This window comes from Balaenoptera acutorostrata, chromosome 11 (assembly GCF_949987535.1).
Source record: "Balaenoptera acutorostrata chromosome 11, mBalAcu1.1, whole genome shotgun sequence".
Taxonomy (NCBI): Eukaryota; Metazoa; Chordata; class Mammalia; order Artiodactyla; family Balaenopteridae; genus Balaenoptera; species Balaenoptera acutorostrata.
Window position 1 is genome coordinate 7,501,366 of NC_080074.1, and position 20,034 is coordinate 7,521,399.

The 20,034-nt window shown below is 43.1% G+C and overlaps 1 protein-coding gene across 1 annotated transcript in view; it reads right to left on the bottom strand.

Moving 5' to 3' along the window:
- The window catches only part of MEI1 (meiotic double-stranded break formation protein 1), a 68,287-nt gene that overhangs the window by 21,704 nt on the left and 26,549 nt on the right, over positions 1-20,034 (bottom strand). Inside the window, exons 18-21 of the mRNA XM_007189124.3 lie at positions 17,499-17,667; positions 11,498-11,645; positions 5,280-5,555; positions 844-1,009 (exon numbers count right to left, since the gene is read on the bottom strand). Coding sequence (XP_007189186.2) covers positions 844-1,009; positions 5,280-5,555; positions 11,498-11,645; positions 17,499-17,667 — 759 coding nt within the window. The remainder of the gene's footprint in view (positions 1-843; positions 1,010-5,279; positions 5,556-11,497; positions 11,646-17,498; positions 17,668-20,034) is intronic.

Genomic DNA, 20,034 nt, shown 5'->3' on the forward strand with positions numbered 1-20,034 from the left:
AGGCTGAGTGACATCTCCAAGACCCCACAGCCTCAGGGCCAGGGCCAGGACTTGAACCCAAATCTCAATCCAGTGCTCACAGTCATTCCACTATGTGTTTCCAAGAAATCTCATGGCTCTCAAACAGTATTATCAGTTAGTTGTGGCTTGTCCTTCCCTGAAAAAGAAGGACTCAGCTCTTCTAGATACCCTTAAACATACCTCCAAACTGCCATCCTCAATCAGAACTGGACCAAGTGAGCCACAGCTCTCTACCTACTTCCTCTTAACTGCTTTGAAATTTAATTTAAAAATTCAACTTTCTAAGAGTAAACAGACCAATCCCAGTCTTTCAGTGTCTTCATACTGTACCAAATATCAAGCTTTCTTGACTCCAGGGAGTCCCATTCCAGATTTAGAAACCATCCTTTTGGATCTCACCAGGAGCTTCCAATACATCACAGATCCACCCCCTCCCCAGCCCCTGCTGGCTGCTGCTGCCTCCCTGACCTCCCCAATATTTACCCCTTTTTTCTTCCCAACTGGAGGCTGCCATTTCTGTGACAAACAGCTCTGAGCACATGCTGGGCAGGGTGGGGACATGCATGCATACATCAAATACTCTCACCCATGCAGACATTAAATATAAGCACACTCAAACCACACACACAAACCAAATATGTTGAGCACCCACTCTCCAATGAGAGGAAGGAGATAAAGTTTAGTTTGATGCCCCACTAGTCTGACTTTTCTTTTGCATGGAAAACTCTGATTCTCTCTCCTAGAGCAGACCTCATCAGGGCAGAGATGCCACTTCTGTCTGACCTTCAGGTCAATACATGCCCCCAGCAGCTGCAGACTGACCTCCTGATGGGGAGGACCCATGTTCCACCAGCAGATGCTGTAGGATCAGCAGGAAGTGGCCTCGGATGAGACCGCCCACTTGGACATCCTCATTCCTCCTCAAAAAGGTCCTCAGGACGATCAGTACCTTGCGGGCTGTGTCCACTGGACTGGAATAGATGAGGTCCTGAGCAGGAGAGAAGGAAGCCAGAGCTCAGAGGGCATCATGGTTAGAGACAGGTGGACAGTGAAAAAGAGAGGAGCTGGGGAAGGGCCCCAAATGATGGTGTCACAGAGCCTGGGGAAAGAAGCACTCACTCAGCACCTACCATGCATCACCCTGCCAATAAGTCTATCCTAAGTAGGAGAAAATGGAGGCTCAGAGAGATCATGTGATGTGCCAAAGTTCGTGTAAACTAGTAAGTGGCACGATTAGGGTTTGAATACGGGTCTCCTAACTCCAAGCCCAAAGCTCTTTCTACTTTCCGGGATGCCTCTCTCTTGTAAATGGAATTACAGGGTCAAGAAGAGGTTATTTCAGAACAGGGGACCTGAGTGTGCCTTAAGGGAGAAGGGGGCGGGGGATGGAGATGTCACAGGGCAGGCAGAGGATGGGTTAGGACAGATTCAGGGCACAGGAAGGGAAGCAAGGACCAGATCAGGCCCTGCCTCCGCCATGGCATCTGGCTATTTCTGCCCCAAGGTGTAAAGGCCTTGGTTTCAGACGGTGGCAAAGAACATTGCTTTTTATTTGCTTTCAGAGTTATTTTAATGAGTATATGTTAAAGGCAAAGCCAGCAGAAGCCACACCAGAGGCTATCCTACTGATAGCTCCTGGCACCTTCCAGCTCAAACAAGCCAATTCCGTTGGACAGGCCAGTTAGGGCTGGGCGTCATGAAACCAAGGTTACACACAGACTCCCTTTCCAGGGAAGACAGCTTCTGACACACAGAGAGACATGATTACAGGGCAACTGGCCAGACAAATCCAGATGGGCTGATCACTGGGTAGCACAGGGGTGTCTGGGCTTGGCTCTCTAAAAACCTCCACAGCTGCCAGAGAAACAACTATAATATTGATGAAATAATTCATATTTTATGGCAAGATAAGAAAAATTAACAAAAATTTTTTTCTACTCGTTTGGGCCTCCTCCCTCCCCTTTGGCGTATACTGTGCATCTGCATTAACCAGACCTCCTTAGGAGACAACATTCTTTCTTAATCTCGTCAAGGGTCACAACACACAACTCCTTAGGGGATAATTTCCTTCTTAATCTTGTAAGGAGCCAAGTGACCTGTGACCCACTACTTGCTTTGTACATGTAGATCTGGATTGTGTAAACTGTCAATAACACATCATTTAACCATTTGTCTCAAAAACTTATATCACTGTGCTTTGACCTCTTACAGGCAGAACAGTCCTCAGAGCTTTCCTTTTTTTTTTTTTGCCACAGCACGTGGCTTGCAGGACCTTAGTTCCCCAACTAGGGATCGAACCCTTTCCCCCTGCAGTGGAAGCACAGACTCCTAACCACTGGACCGCCAGGGAATTTCCTTCAGAGCTTTCTGAAAGACTGTCTCCTGGGTTATAGTCCTCAGGTTGGCTCAAATAAAACTTTCCATTTCTTTCTTAGATTGACTATTGATTAATTTTTGTTGACATTATCAATAGCAATCACTCAATTAGGGCCTGATAATGTCAGGTACTGTGCTGTGTTTAAATTGTAGTTATATGTTTGTTTATACATTATCTGTATCTTCATGATAACTCTTCCAGTTAGGTGCACCCCGATTTTTCAAATGAGCAAACTGGAACAGATTAAGTAGTTTGCCTATCAAGAAAGCAGTGGCATTGTAAATTCTACCACACTAAAGATTTAATGAAGGGCAGAGATGAGACTGGCTTCATTTTTGTTACCTTGTAGGGACTCAGAAAACATCTCTGGAAGAAGAGGATCTCAGAATGAGAGGGCTAGAGGTTCATTTCCACCAACCTTTTTTACTTTACAGAGTATGAGGCTAAAGCCCAGATGAGGTGTGATTTGCCCAAGGTCACAGGGCCCAAGGCGAAACCAGTTTCCCAGTCCTGCTCCTTCACTGGCACACGGCTGCCTGACTGCCAGAGCAGGTTCCTTAGAAACCTGAGTTAGTAAATGCTAACAGTGCAAAAGGAAGGGGGCTACTTAGCATTTGGCAGCCATGGTGAATGCCAGGGGAAGGAGTGCACCCCACCATATGGGTCAGTGGGAAGGCTCTGGGTAGAGCATGGCCCACTCCGAAGTCTCTCCTGTCTAGCGCTGTCCAGAACTCTCTGGGATTGGACCAACCAGAGGGATGTGGCCAAGCAGGGAACAAACAGAGCTTCTGTTTTTTACATATAAACAACCTACATGAAAGACCACCCGTTGATAAGAGTGGCAATTAACAGCTTTGTTTTCAGCTGTTAATTACACATATCAAAAACAGAAATTGGTACCAACACATATTTTGTGCGGCTAGAAGCTGGGGAGAAATGGTAGGAATTATATATACATGAACAAACAACAAAGCTGTTCCTTGCTATTTTTTCTTACCACTGATGTTTCTAGGATCTAATTTAGTGAAAAACTCATTAATTTAGGCTCCAGTCATGGTCATGATCTTTATTAGCTATATGACCCTGGCAATTCAATAAGCCTCTGTGAGATTAACATTCTTTATCTGGTTCAGAGTCAGTCAATAATCAGTGAATGATAGTCTACCGTGTACAGCATATCACAAGTGTTCCTATATATTCTTTCATTTATCCCCATGTTATCTCCCTTATGCATGTGAGGAAATCGAAGCTCAGAGAAGCCTTCATCTTCCAGTTGCTAGTGGTTTGTTGTGTCTGAGTCCCTCACTGGCCCATGGGGCAGGGACTAGGTGAAATTCATCCCTATATCCCTAGTGCTCAAACAAACAGCTCTCCCATTAGATGAAACACTGAATTTAGCTGAGTTTACTGGAAAGAACATTAGGGAGTCAAAATCTGGGTTTTAATCTCAGCTCTTGTGACCTTGGACAAATCTCTCTAAACCTATTTCTTCATCTGTTTAAAAAGAAAAAAATAAGATACCATGATTAGTATCTTTCTCAGAAGATCTGAATTTTTCTTTTTTGGGAGACTTAGATCTGTTCAGACCCCTAACTCAACAGGTCAGCAAAGATTTATAAGTACCTGTTATGTGTGAGGAATTGACTCTGAATACATTACCTGGCAAAGAAAATCCAGTATCTTAGCTCTGTCCATTGCTACTCTGCCTGGCATCCCATCTTTTCTTCTTTCCCTATGCACTAATGGTTTATTTTTAACCCGTTCCTTCTTCTCTTTTCTTCCTCCTCCAAGGAAGAATTTGAGCCAAAGCATGAATGTGGCCCCTATCAAGCCAACACGTGTGTGATTTCACAAGACGACAGATCTCAGGGAAGAAGGTGAAGATTTAAGTCTGAGTGGGGAGTGTGTACATGAGAACGTGAATACAGACAGATGTAGGTACCTAAGGATGTGAGATATATAATATGCAGGTGTTATTTCCACCACAGTCACTCCAATAAAGTCAGGGAATCATGTTTGTTGATGATAAGAATATCAAAGGAACACGCCCTCTTCTCAAAAGGGCTACGTCATTCTTCCAGGACTAAGGGGCGGGGGGCCAAGTAAGTGAACTGGCATTGAAGGCAGGGGTTCTAAAAAGAGTGTCTCATATGCTAGTGTGCTCAGTTTGGGACTTAAAACTAGTAACTGGTCACTAAATACAAACTGTCAAATGTGTAAATAATTTCCTTTTTAAAAAATATATATAAATTATAGCAGTCATCTCTATAATAATGAGGAAAAAAAGATGGAATTAAAGTTAGTGTGTTAGAAACTGCAGACAGCAGGCAGCCTACTTATCTAACTGATGTACCTGATAGAAATTATAGGAATGTCTTACTTCATCAAAAAAGCATTGGAATATGCAATAAACTCATGACAAAAAAATTCTGGGTATGGCTAAGGGAGGGTGTTGCACATGTAACATTATCCTGAGAGTTATGGTAGAAAAGAGGCTGAGTCCCTCTGCTATCAGACATCTTCATCTACATGCCCCAGGGGTCCCCTATGACATCAAACCCTTGTTAACAGAATATGCTTAAGAGAAGACAGGGAGGAGAGAGAGAATGGTGACTGAGGTCAGCATTTCATAGGTATATCCCCTGGGGATTAGAGAGGCACATATCTCTGTGAGCAGACCTCCATCAGACTTAAGAAAGGGTACAGACTTACAGAAACCAGGCACCTGCCAGCCGAAAGGACCTCCTACTCACATGGAAACAGTGATAAGTCCAGAGGCAGGCAGAAGCAGCTGCGGGTGCCTCCTGACCTCAATAAACCAGCTCCCAGAGAGAGAGGGCCCACCATCTCTGAATGTAGAAATGAGCAAGTGGTCACCTACTAGCAAAATGAGCAGGGTGCTGGGGCTGCTTCTGAGCACATGAAACAGGGCTGCTAAGCTGGCGGGAAGGGTGGGCTGCCCAGCAGAGGCGACATTATCCAGCTCCTCACAGATGCTCTCTTCCCAGGAGAACCAAAGTTCCAGGACACGGTGCCCAAACCTACTCATCAGCTCTGGATACAACAGGAATAACCTGAGCACGAGGGGGTGGTGGGTGTAGACTAGGTGCAGGTCCAGGATGCCCTCTAGTAATTTTCTGATGGCGTCAACCACAGCCTGGAGGCAAAGAAGAAAGGGGCTAAATACACCCTGCAGAAGACTCAAGAGACCCCAATCCCCAACAAACATAGACAGCCAAGACATAACTGGGAAAAATGTACTGGCTTCTCGGTGCTCCTGGATATCTACACTGGCTCATACCAGCACCCTCTAGTGAAAAGAAAACCTCGCAGCGCTTACCTTATAACAGTGGTCCTCAACTGGGGGTGATTTTGCTCCTCAGAGGACATTTTAAAATGTTTACAGACATTTTTGATTGTCTTGATTGGGAGAGTGCTACTGGCATCTAGTAGGAGAGAGCAGGATCCCACTAAATATCCTACAATGCACAGGACAGCCTCCCACAGGAAAGAGTTATACTGTGCACAATGTTAATAGTGCCATGGCTGAGAAACCCAGCTCTATAATGATACCACAGTGTATCATAATTGTCAGCGTGTACTTGTCTACCTCCCACACTAGACTTGAGACGCTTGAGGGCAGGGACTGCGGCAGATTAATCTGTGCACTTGGCATACGGCCTGGCACAGAGAAAGCAAATGGCAGGTGTTTGGAATCATTTATTAACCCTCAAAAACATATCTCTTCCCATTGCACATATTACAAAGCTCAAATTCCTTAACATGTTATTCTAAGAATTTTATAGTTTATAGTTTTCACTCTTTATTTGGGTCTTTGATCTATTTTGATTTATTTTTTGTGTACGGTATGAGGTAAGGGTCTAACTTCATTCTGTTGCTTGTGGCTATCCAGCTGTCCCAACACCATTTATTAAAAAGGCTATTCTTTCCCCACTGAATTGTCTTGGCATCCTTTTAAAAATATATGGGTTTATTTTTGGACTCTTAGTTCTATTCCATTGATCTGGTTGTCTAACCTAGACATATACCAGAACCACACTGTCTTGATTACTCTATTTTTGTAGTAAGTTTAAATTAAGAAGTGTGAGTCCTCCAACCTTGTGCTTTTTTTTTTAATTTATTAATTTTTTTGGCTGTGTTGGGTCTTCGTTGCTACACGCGGGCTTTCTCTAGTTGCGGCGAGTAGGAGCTACTCCTCATTGCGGTGTGCGGGCTTCTCACTGCAGTGGCTTCTCTTGTTCCAGAGCAAGGGCTCTAGGTGCGCGGGCTTCAGTAGTTGTGGCACGCTGGCTCAGCAGTTGTGGTACACGGGCTCTAGAGCGCAGGCTCAGTAGTTGTGGTGCAAGGGCTTAGTTGCTCTGAGGCATGTGGGATCTTCCCGGACCAGGGATCGAACCCGTGGTCCCCTGCATTGGCAGGCGGATTCTTAACCACTGTGCCACCAGGAAAGCCCTTGTGCTTCTTTTTCAAGATTGTTTTGGCTATTTTGGGTCCCTTGCATTTCCATATAAATTTTAGGATCAACTTGTCCACTTCTGGACAAAAAAAGAGAAGTCAGGGACTCCCCTGGTGGCGCAGTGGATAAGAATCCGCCTGCCAATGCAAGGGACACAGGTTCAATCCCTGGTCCGGGAAGATCCCACATGCCACAGAGCAACTAAGCCTGTGCACCACAACTACTGAGCCTGCGTGCCAGAACTACTGAAGCCCACATGCCGAGAGGCCGTGCTCCGCAACAAGAGAAGCCACTGCAATGAGAAGAGCCCCCGCGCACCGTAACAAAGAGTATGCCTGCTGCAAATAGAGAAATCCTGTGCGCAACAATGAAGACCCAATGCAGCCAAAAATTAATAAAATTAAATCTTAAAAAAAAAAAAAAAGAGAAGGCAACAGGGATTTTGATCAAGATTATGTTGAATCTATAGATCAATTTGGGGAGTACTGCCATTTGAACACTATTGTCTTCTTTTTTCCTAATTTTATTGAGAAATAATTGATGTATAACATTGTATAAGTTTAAGGAGTACAACATAATGATCTGATAAATGTATATATTGTGAAATGATTACCACAATAAGTTTAGTCAACATCCATCACCTCACATAATTACAAAAGTTTTTTCCTTGTGATGAAAATTTTTAAGATCTACTTTCTTAGCAACTTTCAAATATACAAAACAACATTATTAGCTGTAGTCATCATGCTGTACATTACATCCCCAGCACTTATTTATCTTATAACTGGCTATTAAGTCTTCTGATTCATGAACACAGGATGTCTTTCTATTTAGTTATGTATTCTTTAAATTCTTTCAATGTTTTGTGATTTTCAGTGATCAAGTCCTTGCACTTCTTTTGTTAAATATATTCCTATATATTTAATTTCTTAATGCTATTGTAAATGGAATTGTTTTCTTAATTTCCTTTTCGAGCATGTTGTTAAAGACTTAGGTCTACCTCCCAGCTTCTTTCCACTCTGTCTCCCACATGACCTAGCCAAGCCACACTAAACTAGGCTTCCTTCCTTGAATGGATAGACTGGGTAACTCCCCACTTCTGTATCTTAAATCTTGCTCTACTCTCAGCCTGAAAGTTCTCCCTTCACTACCACCATCTCCTCCACAAAGCCTCTCTGATGCCACAATCGGACACAACCTCTTGCTCCTTGTGCTTTCATAGCTCTCAATGGTCCTCCAGCTCCAGGAAGCACTGCAGCTGTTCCCTGCCTTGTAGGAGATCTTTTTGTCTCTCTTGTCAAGCTGGTGCTCCCTGAGGGCAGGGAGTTTGTTTGATTCACCTCAACCCTGACAGGGACCCACATGGCACCTGGCACCTGGCACATGATAAGTGGTCAATGCACATAGGGGAGTTATTGTTTAATGGGTATAGTTTCAGTTTTGCAAGATGAAAAGATTTCTGGAGATAGATGGTGGTGAGACAGTTGCACAACAATATTAATGTACATAATACCATTACTGTACACTAAAAATGGTTAAGATAGTAAATTTTATGTTTGCGTATTTTACCACAATTTTTAAAAACCTGGATAAATAAATAAAAATAGAAAAACAAAAATGAAGTTAAAAAAAACAAGTTGTGACTGTATATTGCCATTTATATATTTATATAAGAATTTTTAAAATGCAAAACAATGTTATATATCATTTATGGATTCACACATAAGAGGGGAAATCTGGAGCTCCTCCATAAACTACCTTCTAAGTCTCCACACCCACTGGTAGATGGGAAGAGATGGCCCCCAAGAACCAGTCTTGCCACGATTATTAGTCTTGAAGCCATCAGGACTATTCCTATTGTGTCCTTTTCCCCCGTTTACATCAGTCACCTCAGAAAGCCCAGAAATTTCAGGTCACCCCCATATGGCTCAGGACATGCCCTCTTCAGATCCCATCTCCCACTCTTACACAGCTCCACAACCCTTCCACGTGCCCTCTAGAACTCACTCACAGTTATCAGCAAATTCCCTATGTCCTGTACCTCTTTGAATATTCCCTTCACCTTGCTGCTTTGATTCTCTGCCAAAAACCTGTTTTGCCTACAGTCTCTCAAGGGAGGCTATTTTCACTCCCACTTCCTTAGTTCGAAAACCTTGGCCTCTAAATTCTCTTACTTCCTTCTTCTAATCTCCTCTACCTGCCTCAGCCATTCATTCCCACGGTCATGTATCTGGACCTTGTGATTACGAAGAACTGCACCCTCCCAAATAATCCCAATTTCAAGCATCCCATTTTACGACCATCCCTCCTATCTTTCCAGCTCACTCCCTCTAGTATTTCAATCCAACAATTCTTTGACCCTCATGAGAACCAAAATCTTTGAAAACATCCTTATATTTTCTCTTATTCTCATACTTCACACTGGCACATCAAGAGATCCTATGGCACCAACTTCAAAATATATCCAGAAGCTGACGATCTTCACCACCTCCTCCACTATCGCTTGCCTACATTATTGCTGTAGCCTCCTAACTGGTTTCGGCACCCTCACCCTTGTACTCCTCTGTTATATTGTCCTAGTGGCCAGAGTGATCTTGTTTAATCCAGCCATGAATTAAACCATGAGACTGTATGAGATCATCAAAGCAGTAAGTTTAGAGAAAAAAGAAAAGCAGTCACAGGCTGAGCCCTGGGGTACTACAACATTTAGAGGTCAAGGCGATAAAAGAGAATCAGCAAAAGACACTGAGACATAACTGCCAGAGAAGTAGGAGGAAAACTAGGAATACCCAGTATTCTAGATGCCAAGTAAAAGCAGTGTTTCAAAGAAAAGAGATGTTGTTGATAGGTCAAGTAAGATGATGACTAAAATACTGACTATTGGCTTTAGCCATGTATCTGTTATTGGTGACTTTGACAAGTGCATTTTCACGGATATGGTAAGAATGAAAGCCTAACTGGGTAGGATCAAGACAGGATGGGAGAGCAGGAACGCCTGAAGCATCTTGTGATACTAGAAAACTCAAACTCAGGCTTCCCTGGTGGTGCAGTGGTTAAGAATCTGCCTGCCAATGCAGGGGACATGGGTTCAAGCCCTGGTCTGGGAAGATCCCACATGCCGTGGAGCAACTAAGCCTGTGCACCACAACTACTGAGCCTGCACTCCAGAGCCCACGTGCCACAACTACTGAAGCCAGCGCACCTAGAGGCCATGCTCGGCAACAAGAGAAGCACCGCAACGAGAAGCCCGCACACCACAACAAGAAGCCCGCGCACCGCAAGGAAGAGTAGCCCCCGCTCGCCGCAACTAGAGAAGGTCCGCGTGCAGCAGCCAACAATAAAAATAATAAATAAATAAATTTATTTTTAAAAAAAAGAAAAGAAAACTCAAACTCTGTCAAAGATTACTAAGGTTGTGTCAAAAGGACTTAGGAGCAACCTTGAATAGGCTCCCACTGGCCAAAGATAGGACGATTTGATCCTCAAAAGGATAATATAGTGGATTGAAACCATCAAATATTTTTAAATCGATGAGTTCATCATGATACTAAAAAAATCTCTTTGGTCACTTTTAGAGAGTGCTAGGCAACCAACTCATTTTTTTTGAAAACTGGTAATTAAAGGGAAAGAATCAAACATTCACCCTATGCTTCCTATACAATCTACCATTCAGAGTAACTGAATAGTTGGTGAGAGAAGTTTCTTTTTATACAAATAGTCCAGTTAATAAACAAAGAGAGAATGACAGAATTAGGATATTATATTTTGCAATCCCTAATGAATTAAAGGATCTAGGGAATGATCACCAACGTCTGCTAATACCACAAAAAGAGAGACAATGGGACATTATATACCTACATCTGTCTTACTTGAGAACACTTGCACTTCTACTATACCTTCCTGATTCCATTCAAATTAAACCAGGTCTGCTCATGTCACATTTGCCCCAATAGTAATTTTAAAAAAGGCAAAATTAATAGTCACTGAAGGAAGAGAATCCTTAATTTGAGGTTGAAGAGTCCACATCTAAGGAATAAAAGCAATTTTCAGTGGAAAAGGTGAGAGATCCAGCGATGAATCAGACATAGTCCTCCACCCCTGAGAGTTTATAAAGAAGCTAGAGAGAGAAAACTTGTACCATATAACCACCTTCAAAGCAATCCAAGACCAGCCTGGTTAACAATGATCTGGGTGCCGGCAACACACTTTGCTCGATAAACTGTTACCTGGAGACACCTCACACCTCTTTCCTCCTGCATAAACCAGAGGTGGTACTAAGAAAAGAGCCTTGGGAGTTGGTCAAGTCTGAGCTGGAGTCCTGTTTACGCCATCAATTAACTGTGTGACCTAGCAAAAGTTATCAATACTTTAACCTAAGTCTTGATTTTCTTATCTATGAAATGGAAATAATAATCTCTGCCTCCCAGTACTGTTGAGAGAATTGGCTAAGTTACAAGGACTATGTATATATCAGCACTCTATCTTCCCCCACTCCCCCAACACACACTCTCTCTCTCTGCCACCCACCTTCTCTATATATACATCATCATAGTCTCCCAAGGAAACGTGATGTAAAGAGGTGCAGGAGGAGGAAGAAAAGCCCCAGGCACTTTGGTCCATACCTCATCTAGCGCACCGTCTTTGTCCTGGCAGATTGCAAGTAGATAGATGGAAGCTCTGAAGACCACCAGTGGAGGGCGTTCACCCTGGTCCTGCAGAGACAGGAGGAAGCTTCGCACAGCCATGAATAACTCCGCCTCTGAGACAAACCTGTCAACCAAGGAGAGTCTGAGTGAAAAAGGGAGAGATGGCTGTCCTGCCCTGCCACATCCTCCCTCAGCCACTGTCCTTCTGTCCCAGCATGTCCACAATCTAATGACACCTTGCACAAAGAGTGTGTTGTATATACTTAACAAAGCATCGTCACACATGCATAGCACATAGTTCTATGCTTTGTGCAAGGCTCTATTAGAGGCCAGAGACTCCTCACTCACACCTAGAAGGTAAAGCATCAGGCAGCTGGACCGGCAGTGTTAAAGAGAAGGATGCTGTTTCTGGGGTTCAGGAGGCCCTGCTTTGGGAGCCAGTCCACCCTTCTCGTATTTATCATTAAACATTTGTGTGTTCAATGGGTTACTTTCTGGGGGAGGGAGACGTCTATATTTGTACATGCAAGGGAGATGGCGATGAGGAGGAAACTGACTTCACTATATACCCTTTTATATCTTTTAAATTTTCTACCCTATGTCTCACCTATCAGATTAAAACCCCCCCAAATTAAACATTTTTAAATAGGTAATACTAAATGCAATGCAGTACCCTGGATTGTGTCCTAGAACAGAAAAGGGACAATAGAGGAAAAATGGGTAAAATCTGAATAAAGCTTAGTTAATAGTATTGTACCTTCACATATATCATCAAATGTTTTTCAACAAGGGTGCCAAGACCATTCAATGGGGAAAGGACAGTCTTTTCAACAAATGGTGCTGGGAAAACCAGATTTCCACATGCAACAGAATGAAGTTAGACTCTTACCGAACCGATATTAAAAAAAATTAACCCCAAATGGATCCACACTTAAGACCTAAAACTATAAAATTTTTAGAAAAAAAACATAAGGCAAAACTTTCTTGACATTGACTCTGGCAATGAATTCTTGGCTATGACACCAACGGCATAGGCAATAAAAGAAAAAATAAACAAACTGGACTTTATGAAAGTTTTAAAATTTTGTGCATCAAAAGACACTATCAACAGAGTTAAAAGGCAACCCACAGAATGGGAGAAATTATTTGCAAATCATATATCTAATAAGGAATTAATATCCAGAATACATAGAGAACTCCTAAAACTCAATAACAAAAAAGTTCAAACAATCTGATTAAAAAATGGGCAAAAGATTTGAATAGACATTTCTCCAAAGAAGATATACAAATGGCCAATAAGCACATGAAAAGATGCTCAACATCACTTATCATTAGGGAAACACGAATCAAAACTATGAGATAACAACCTCACATCCATTAGGATGGCTACTATCAAAACAAAAACAAAAACAAAAATAAGTATTGGAGAGGATGTGGAGAAATTGGAACCCTTGTGCACTGTTGGTGGGACTGTAAAATGGTATAGCCACTGTGGAAAACAGTATGACATCTCCTCAAAAGATTAAAAATAGAACGACCAGATGATCTAGCAATTCCATTTCTGGGTATATACTCAAAATAATCGAAAGCAGGGACTCAGGGAGATATTTGTATACCTATGTTCACAGCAGCATTATTGACAATAGATAAAAAAAGGAAGCAACCCAAGTGTCTATCGACAGATGAATAGATAAGCAAAATGTGGTATATACATACACAATGGAATATTACTCGGTGCAAAAAAGGAGGGAAATTATGACATATGCTACAGCTTGGATGAACCTTACATTATGCTAAGTGAAATAAGCCAGTCACAAAAAGACAAATACCGTATGATTCCACTATAATTAGTACTTAGCATAGTCAAAATCATAGGAACAGAGAGTAAAATGGTGGTTGCAGGGGTTGGGGGCAGGGGGGAATGGACTTACTGTTTAATGGGTATAGAGTCTCAGTTTTGCAAGATGAAAAGAGTGCTGGAGATGGATGGTGGTAATGGTAGCACAACATTATGAATGTATTTAATACTACTGAACTGTACAGTAAAAATAGTTAAGATGGTAAATTTTATGTGTGTGTATTTTACAATTTAAAAAATTGGAAAAAATAGTAATGTGCCAATGTTACTGTCTTAGTTTGATAAATGTACCACAGTTATGTATTAGGAGAAAATGGGTGAAGAGTATAAGGGAACTCTGTATTCCCTGTAACTTTTCTGTAAATCTAAAATTACTCCAAAATAAAATGTTTATTTAAAAACTAAAAAGAAAATGGATAATAGCCACAATATAAATATTATGCTACCAAAAGAATAAGGTAGACCTATTAATACATGTAGCAGCATGGAAAGATGTCCAAGATACATTGTTAAGTTAAAAAGCAAGTTGAAGACCTTGTATTATATCCCATTCTGTATATTAAAAAAAAAAAAAAGGGCTTCCCTGGTGGCGCAGTGGTTGAGAATCTGCCTGCCAATGCAGGGGGACACGGGTTCGAGCCCTGGTCTGGGAAGATCCCACATGCCGCGGAGCGACTGGGCTCGTGAGCCACAATTACTGAGCCTGCGTGTCTGGAGCCTGTGCTCCGCAACAAGAGAGGCCGCGATGGTGAGAGGCCCGCGCACCGCGATGAAGAGTGGTCCCCACTTGCCGCAACTAGAGAAAGCCCTCGCACAGAAACGAAGACTCAACACAGTCATAAATAAATAAATAAATAAATAAAAAGAAAAGAACGTGAATTTCTTTTAAAAAAAAAAAGTATATTTGTGTGGTTTTTTGTTTTGTTTTGTTTTTATTTTTGGCTGCGTTGGGTCTTCGTTGCTTTCTCTAGCTGTGGCGAGCGGGGGCTATGCTTCGTTGCCGTGTGCGGGCTTTTCATTGCAGTGGCTTCTCTTGTTGCGGAGCACGGGCTCTAGGCGTGTGGGCTTCAGTAGTTGTGGCACGCAGGCTCAGTAGTTGTGGCTCGCGGGCTCTAGAGCGCAGGCTCGGTAGCTGTGGCACACGGGCTTGGTTGCTCCGCGGCACGTGGGATCTTCCCGGACCGGGGCTTGAACCTGCATCCCCCACCCTGGCAGGTGGATTCTTAACCACTGCGTCACCAGGGAAGCCCCTATATTTGTGTTAACACACAAAAGAGTTCATGGAGGGTACCTAATAGTAGTTAACTCTGGCAGGTGTATGGGGAAGTATTTTAACGTTATAGCCAATCATTTTTATTGAGTTTTTACAATAAGCACAAGGGTTTTTTTTTGTTTTTTAATTTATTTATTTATTTATTTATTTTTGGCTGTGTTGGGTCTTCGTCTCTGTGCAAGGGCTTTCCCCAGCTGCGGCAAGCGGGGGCCACCCCTCACCGCGGTGTGCAGGCCTCTCACTATCGCGGCCTCTCCTGCTGCGGAGCACAGGCTCCAGACGAGCAGGCTCAGCGGTTGTGGCTCACGAGCCCAGTCGCTCCGCGGCATGTGGGATCCTCCCAGACCAGGGCTCGAACCCGTGTCCCCTGCATTGGCAGGCAGACTCTCAACCACTGCGCCACCAGGGAAGCCCCAAGCACAAGTTTTTTTTTTTTTTTAAAGGAATTCCTTTATTTTTATTATTTATTTATTTATTTATTTATTTTTGGCTGTGTTGGGTCTTCGTTTCTGTGCGAGGGTTTTCTCTAGTTGCGGCAAGCGGGGACCACTCTTCATTGCGGTGCGCGGGCCTCTCACTATCGTGGCCTCTCTTGTTGCAGAGCACAGGCTCCAGACACGCAGGCTCAGTAATTGTGGCTAACGGGCCTAGTTGCTCCGCGGCATGTGGGATCTTCCCAGACCAGGGCTCAAACCTGTGTCCCCTGCATTGGCAGGCAGATTCTCAACCACTGCACCACCAGTGAAGCCCACGAGTTTTAAAATAAGAAAAAAACTTTTTTATATATATAAATTTATTTATTTATTTATTTTTGGCTGTGTTGGGTCTTCGTTACTGTGCGCAGGCTTTCTCTAGTCGTGGAGAGTGGGGACTACTCTTCGTCGCGGTGAGTGGGCTTCTCATTGTGGTGGCTTCTCTTGTTGCGGAGCAGGGGCTCTAGGTGTGTGGGTTTCAGTAGTTGTGCTGCGCAGACTCAGTAGTTGTGGCGCATGGGTTTAGTTGCTCCGCGGCATATGGGATCTTCCCGGACCAGGGCTCAAACCCATGTCCCCTGCATTGGTAGGCAGATTCTTAACCACTGTGCTACCAGGGAAGTCCAGAGAAAAACTTTTAAACTATCACATGGGTCAAGTGATGTTCAATGAGGGTGTCAAAACAATTCAAAGGGGGAAAAATAATGTTTTCAACAAGTGGCGCTGGAACATCTGTATAAGCCACATGCAAAAAAAAAGAAATTGGACACCTACCTCACACCATCATAAAAGTTAACTCAAAAAAAAAAAAAAAAAGTTAACTCAAAATGGATCATAAACCTATATGTAAGAGCTAAAATTGTGAAAGAAAATAACTATAGAAGAAAATAAAGGAGTAAATCTTCATGACTTTGGGTTAGAAAATGGTTTCTTAGAATCAACACCAAAAGCATAAATGACAACAGAAAAAACAGACATATTTCATCCCCCCCAGATTTTTAAAATTAGATTTAATATAAATTTAAAACTCTGTGCTTCAAAGGATACCATCAAGAAAGTTAAAAGACAACTAAGAGAATGGGAGAAAAAAATTGCAAATCATGTATCTTATAAGGGACCTGTATCTAGAACATATAAAGAGCTCTTACAACTCAGTTATAAAAATGGGCCAAAGATCTGAATTTCTCCAAAGAGGCATAAAAATGCCCAAGAAGCACATGAAAAGATGTTCAAAATCATTAGTCATTAGGGAAATGCTAATCAAAACCACAGTGCCAAAACCACTTCATAACCGCTAGGATGGCTATAATCAAAAAGATGGACAACAGTGTTAACAAGGATATGGAGAAACTGGAACCCTCAAATATTGCTGGTAGGATTACAGCTACTCTGGAAAACAATTTGGAAGTTCCTCAAAACGTTAAACATTGTACTGCCATATGACTCCTCAATTCTACACCTGGTATATACAGAAAAGGAAGAGAAAAGCAAGTACTCAAACAAATACATGTATACACATATTCACAGCATTACTATTCACAATAGCCCAAAGGTGGAAACAGCCCAAATGTCCAGCCATGGATGAAGGAATAAACAAATTGTGATGTATATATACAACGGTATATTATTCAGCCATAAAAAAAGAATAAAGTACCAATGCATGCTACAAACATTATGCTCACTGGACGAATCTTGAAAACACTATGCTAAGTGGAAGAAGCCAGGTGCAAAAGGTCACATACTGTATGATCACATCTATAGGAAATGTTCAGAATAGATAAATCCATAGAGACAGAACACAGAGTGTTGGTTGCCAGGAGCTGAGGAGAAAAAGGAATGGGTAGTGACTGCTTAATGGATAAGAGGTTTTACTTTGGAGTGATGGAAATATTTTGGAACTAGATAGAGATGGTGGTTGCACAACACTGTGAATATATTAAATGCCACTGAATTGTTCACTTTAAAATGGTTAATTTAATTATGTAAATTTTACCTCAATAAATTATTTTTTTAAAAGCTTAACAGAAAATAGTCCTTTGATTTTAAATTTTAATAAATTGTATAGTAATTCTTAAAACCAAAGTAAGCCACTGACATTTTTTTTTTGGTGCACGAACAACACCCTCAGGGATATCAAGGAATTCTCATTAGCATTTTAGGCCTCTGTCTCTAGACAGACTACCCACCTGTCTTAACCCCCTCTCCAAAATGTGAGCCCCTGAGGAATATAAGCCATTTCTCACTTATCTCTGTGTCCCCAGGGCCCAGCACCAGGCTTGGAGAAGGATGCCTCTGTAAACATTTATTGAACTGAACTTGGCTAAAGATGTAGGTTCCAGAACCAACTGTCAGCCACCAGCTCTGAGCACTGACCTGTCCTCGTGAACGTAGGCCAGGTAGAAGAGGAGCAGGATGCAGTACTGTCTCTGGCGAGTGGCTCCCTCCACATACTGGCGATCCGACAGGAAAGCAAGGCTTTCAGGGCTCCTGCTGCTTATCTGGGGCAGCCCACGCTGCAGAAGCTCAGACACTGCAGATAGTTCTGGGGAGGCAACAAGCAGGAGAAAAATCACACAAAGGACACAGGAGAGCAGGTAATGAGCACATGAGTGTCCACTACATACAGAGTACTGCACAGGGTAGCAAGGATACACGCCGGATAAAAGGAAATCAGTCTCTTCTTCCTCTCTACCAGGAGAGACTAAAGGTAGCATGTGGAAGGACATGGATACATTGGTTCACTTGACAATGTCCACTGATTGGCTACTCTAGGCCAGGCTGTGAGACATGGGCCCTACCTCCAGTAGCTGGCAGCTGGTGGGAAAAAACAGATAATGAGACAGATAATTACAGGACATGTGATCAGTGCCATGTTCAAGCGTGGAAGAGAGAGTGACTCACGCCACCTGCAACGGGGAGGGCAAGCTCAAAGAGGAGGGAACTGTGGAGGGTGAAGAGAAAACAGGCAGAGAAAGGAGGGAAGAGACTCCTTGAGCCAGGAAGCAAGGAGTTCAGCAGCCTGGAGGCATAAGAGGAAGTTGTGTATAAGGGGCAGCAAGGAGTTCAGTGTGACTGGCCCATCAGTGAATAGATGTGGTGTGCTAGGGGTGTGGAACTGTGTGATGTAATTTGTAGCTAGATTGTGAAAGACCTTGAATGATGAGTAGAGAATCTGGATTTTATCCTGAGAGCAGATTCCTAAATTTCTTGTGAAACTTCTGTTTCTTAAAAGAAAGAACATTTGAATACCAAAAGAATATGAAAGAAAAGGACCTCAGAGCTTAAATTTTGAATAAAGTCACCTTTATGGAAAATTCACTACATTACCCTTATTTTCCAAATTTCACCATAGACCAGAGAAAACTCCATCACTGTCGGACTATGCCCCACAGCCTGATGTTTGGAGACAATGGTTGAAGGCCACGGTAGTTTAGATGTTAAGGCTTGATTTTCAGATAGATCCTCTAGCAGTTGGTGAAGACTGGTTGGAGGATGAGAGACTGAAAGCAGGGGGCCAAGTTAGAGGTCAAATGAAAGGGTCCATCCTGCCAGTGCAGTGGGCCTACGGCCAAGTGGAAGGTGAGATGGAGAATGTCCCACTGCGATGTGCTAGCAGAGTCAGGTCAGGTTTCCTAATTCTAAGCTTAGGGCTTTTTCCACCAAAGCACACTATGACCATTGCGATGATAACAAAACTAATATCCTTGAGCCTCGCACATCCATACATAAAAGAAAGAAGCAGTCTGCATGTAAGTAAGGTCGGCTGCTCTTCCTGGTGATCTGAGATATGACAAGATCTCAGGGTCTGAGGGGGCAGACATGTGGGGCCCCTCCTATTCCAACAAGAGAGGGAGCTGCCTGCAGCAGGGGCTGGTGCTGGTGAACACTAGAGGCTGTTGTGATGCGGCTGCCACCATGGCAGGAGTCATCATGTCATTCTCTGTGCAGGCCAGACCACACCTGAAAAGGAGGCAGAGAGCTGGACACCGAGCAGACAGGAGTGGCTGGTACAGTGAGAGAACTAGGAGCCAAGCCGTGTTGGAAGGAATGAAAACGCTCACCTGTGCTTTTGTCTCTCTCAGCATAGTCTCTGAGAAAGACAAAGGAAAAAGAGCGGTTTGGGAAGTCGGTAGGGAGAAGACAATATCTTCATAAATGTAAAAAGAGGAAACACAGACAGCAGCAAATGTCACCCACAAAGAAGGCACGATATTTGTTGAATGAATGAATAAAACCATGATTAAATTGTTTTATGTTATAGCAAGAGGGAGAGGTCTAGGATAGAGGAACTCCTTAGGGCAGAGAACATACCGTAATTATCACTGTATCCGCAGCTGCACTTAGGCCTCCCCTGACATGCTGCAGAAGCTCAACTAATACTCAGCAAAAGGGAAAACCTCCAGCTCTCAGCCCTGCATCTGCCGCTCCCCCTGCCTAGATGGTGCATGGGACTCCTTGACCTCACTCAGACCTCCACCAACATGCCACCTCCTCACCTCCTCATGAAAACCCTATCTAACGTGTACCTCCTCCTTCCATCACCCCCATCCCTTCACCTAGCTTTATTTTTTTTCATAGCACCCATCCACCCCTGACATTATATCTACGTGTTTATTGTCTGCCTCTCCCACTCCATTAGAACAGGACTTTGTATCCCTATTGCCAGCTCCTTGAATAGAGTCTGGCATAGTAGATGCTCAAGAAATATTTCTTGAATGAAGGAACGAAGAAATGAAACAGGCTGTTCAAGATATTTTGAGCAAAGGTCTCTGGAGATAACAGGCAGAGAGCAAGAGGCCTGGTGTGAGGGACGATGCAGAGAAGTTGGTCACGGGGAGGAACTGGACTTGTTGAGCTTTAGGGTCCTTCTCAACCCTTAAGGTCTAAAGGTCCCAGAGGCTTGGATTCC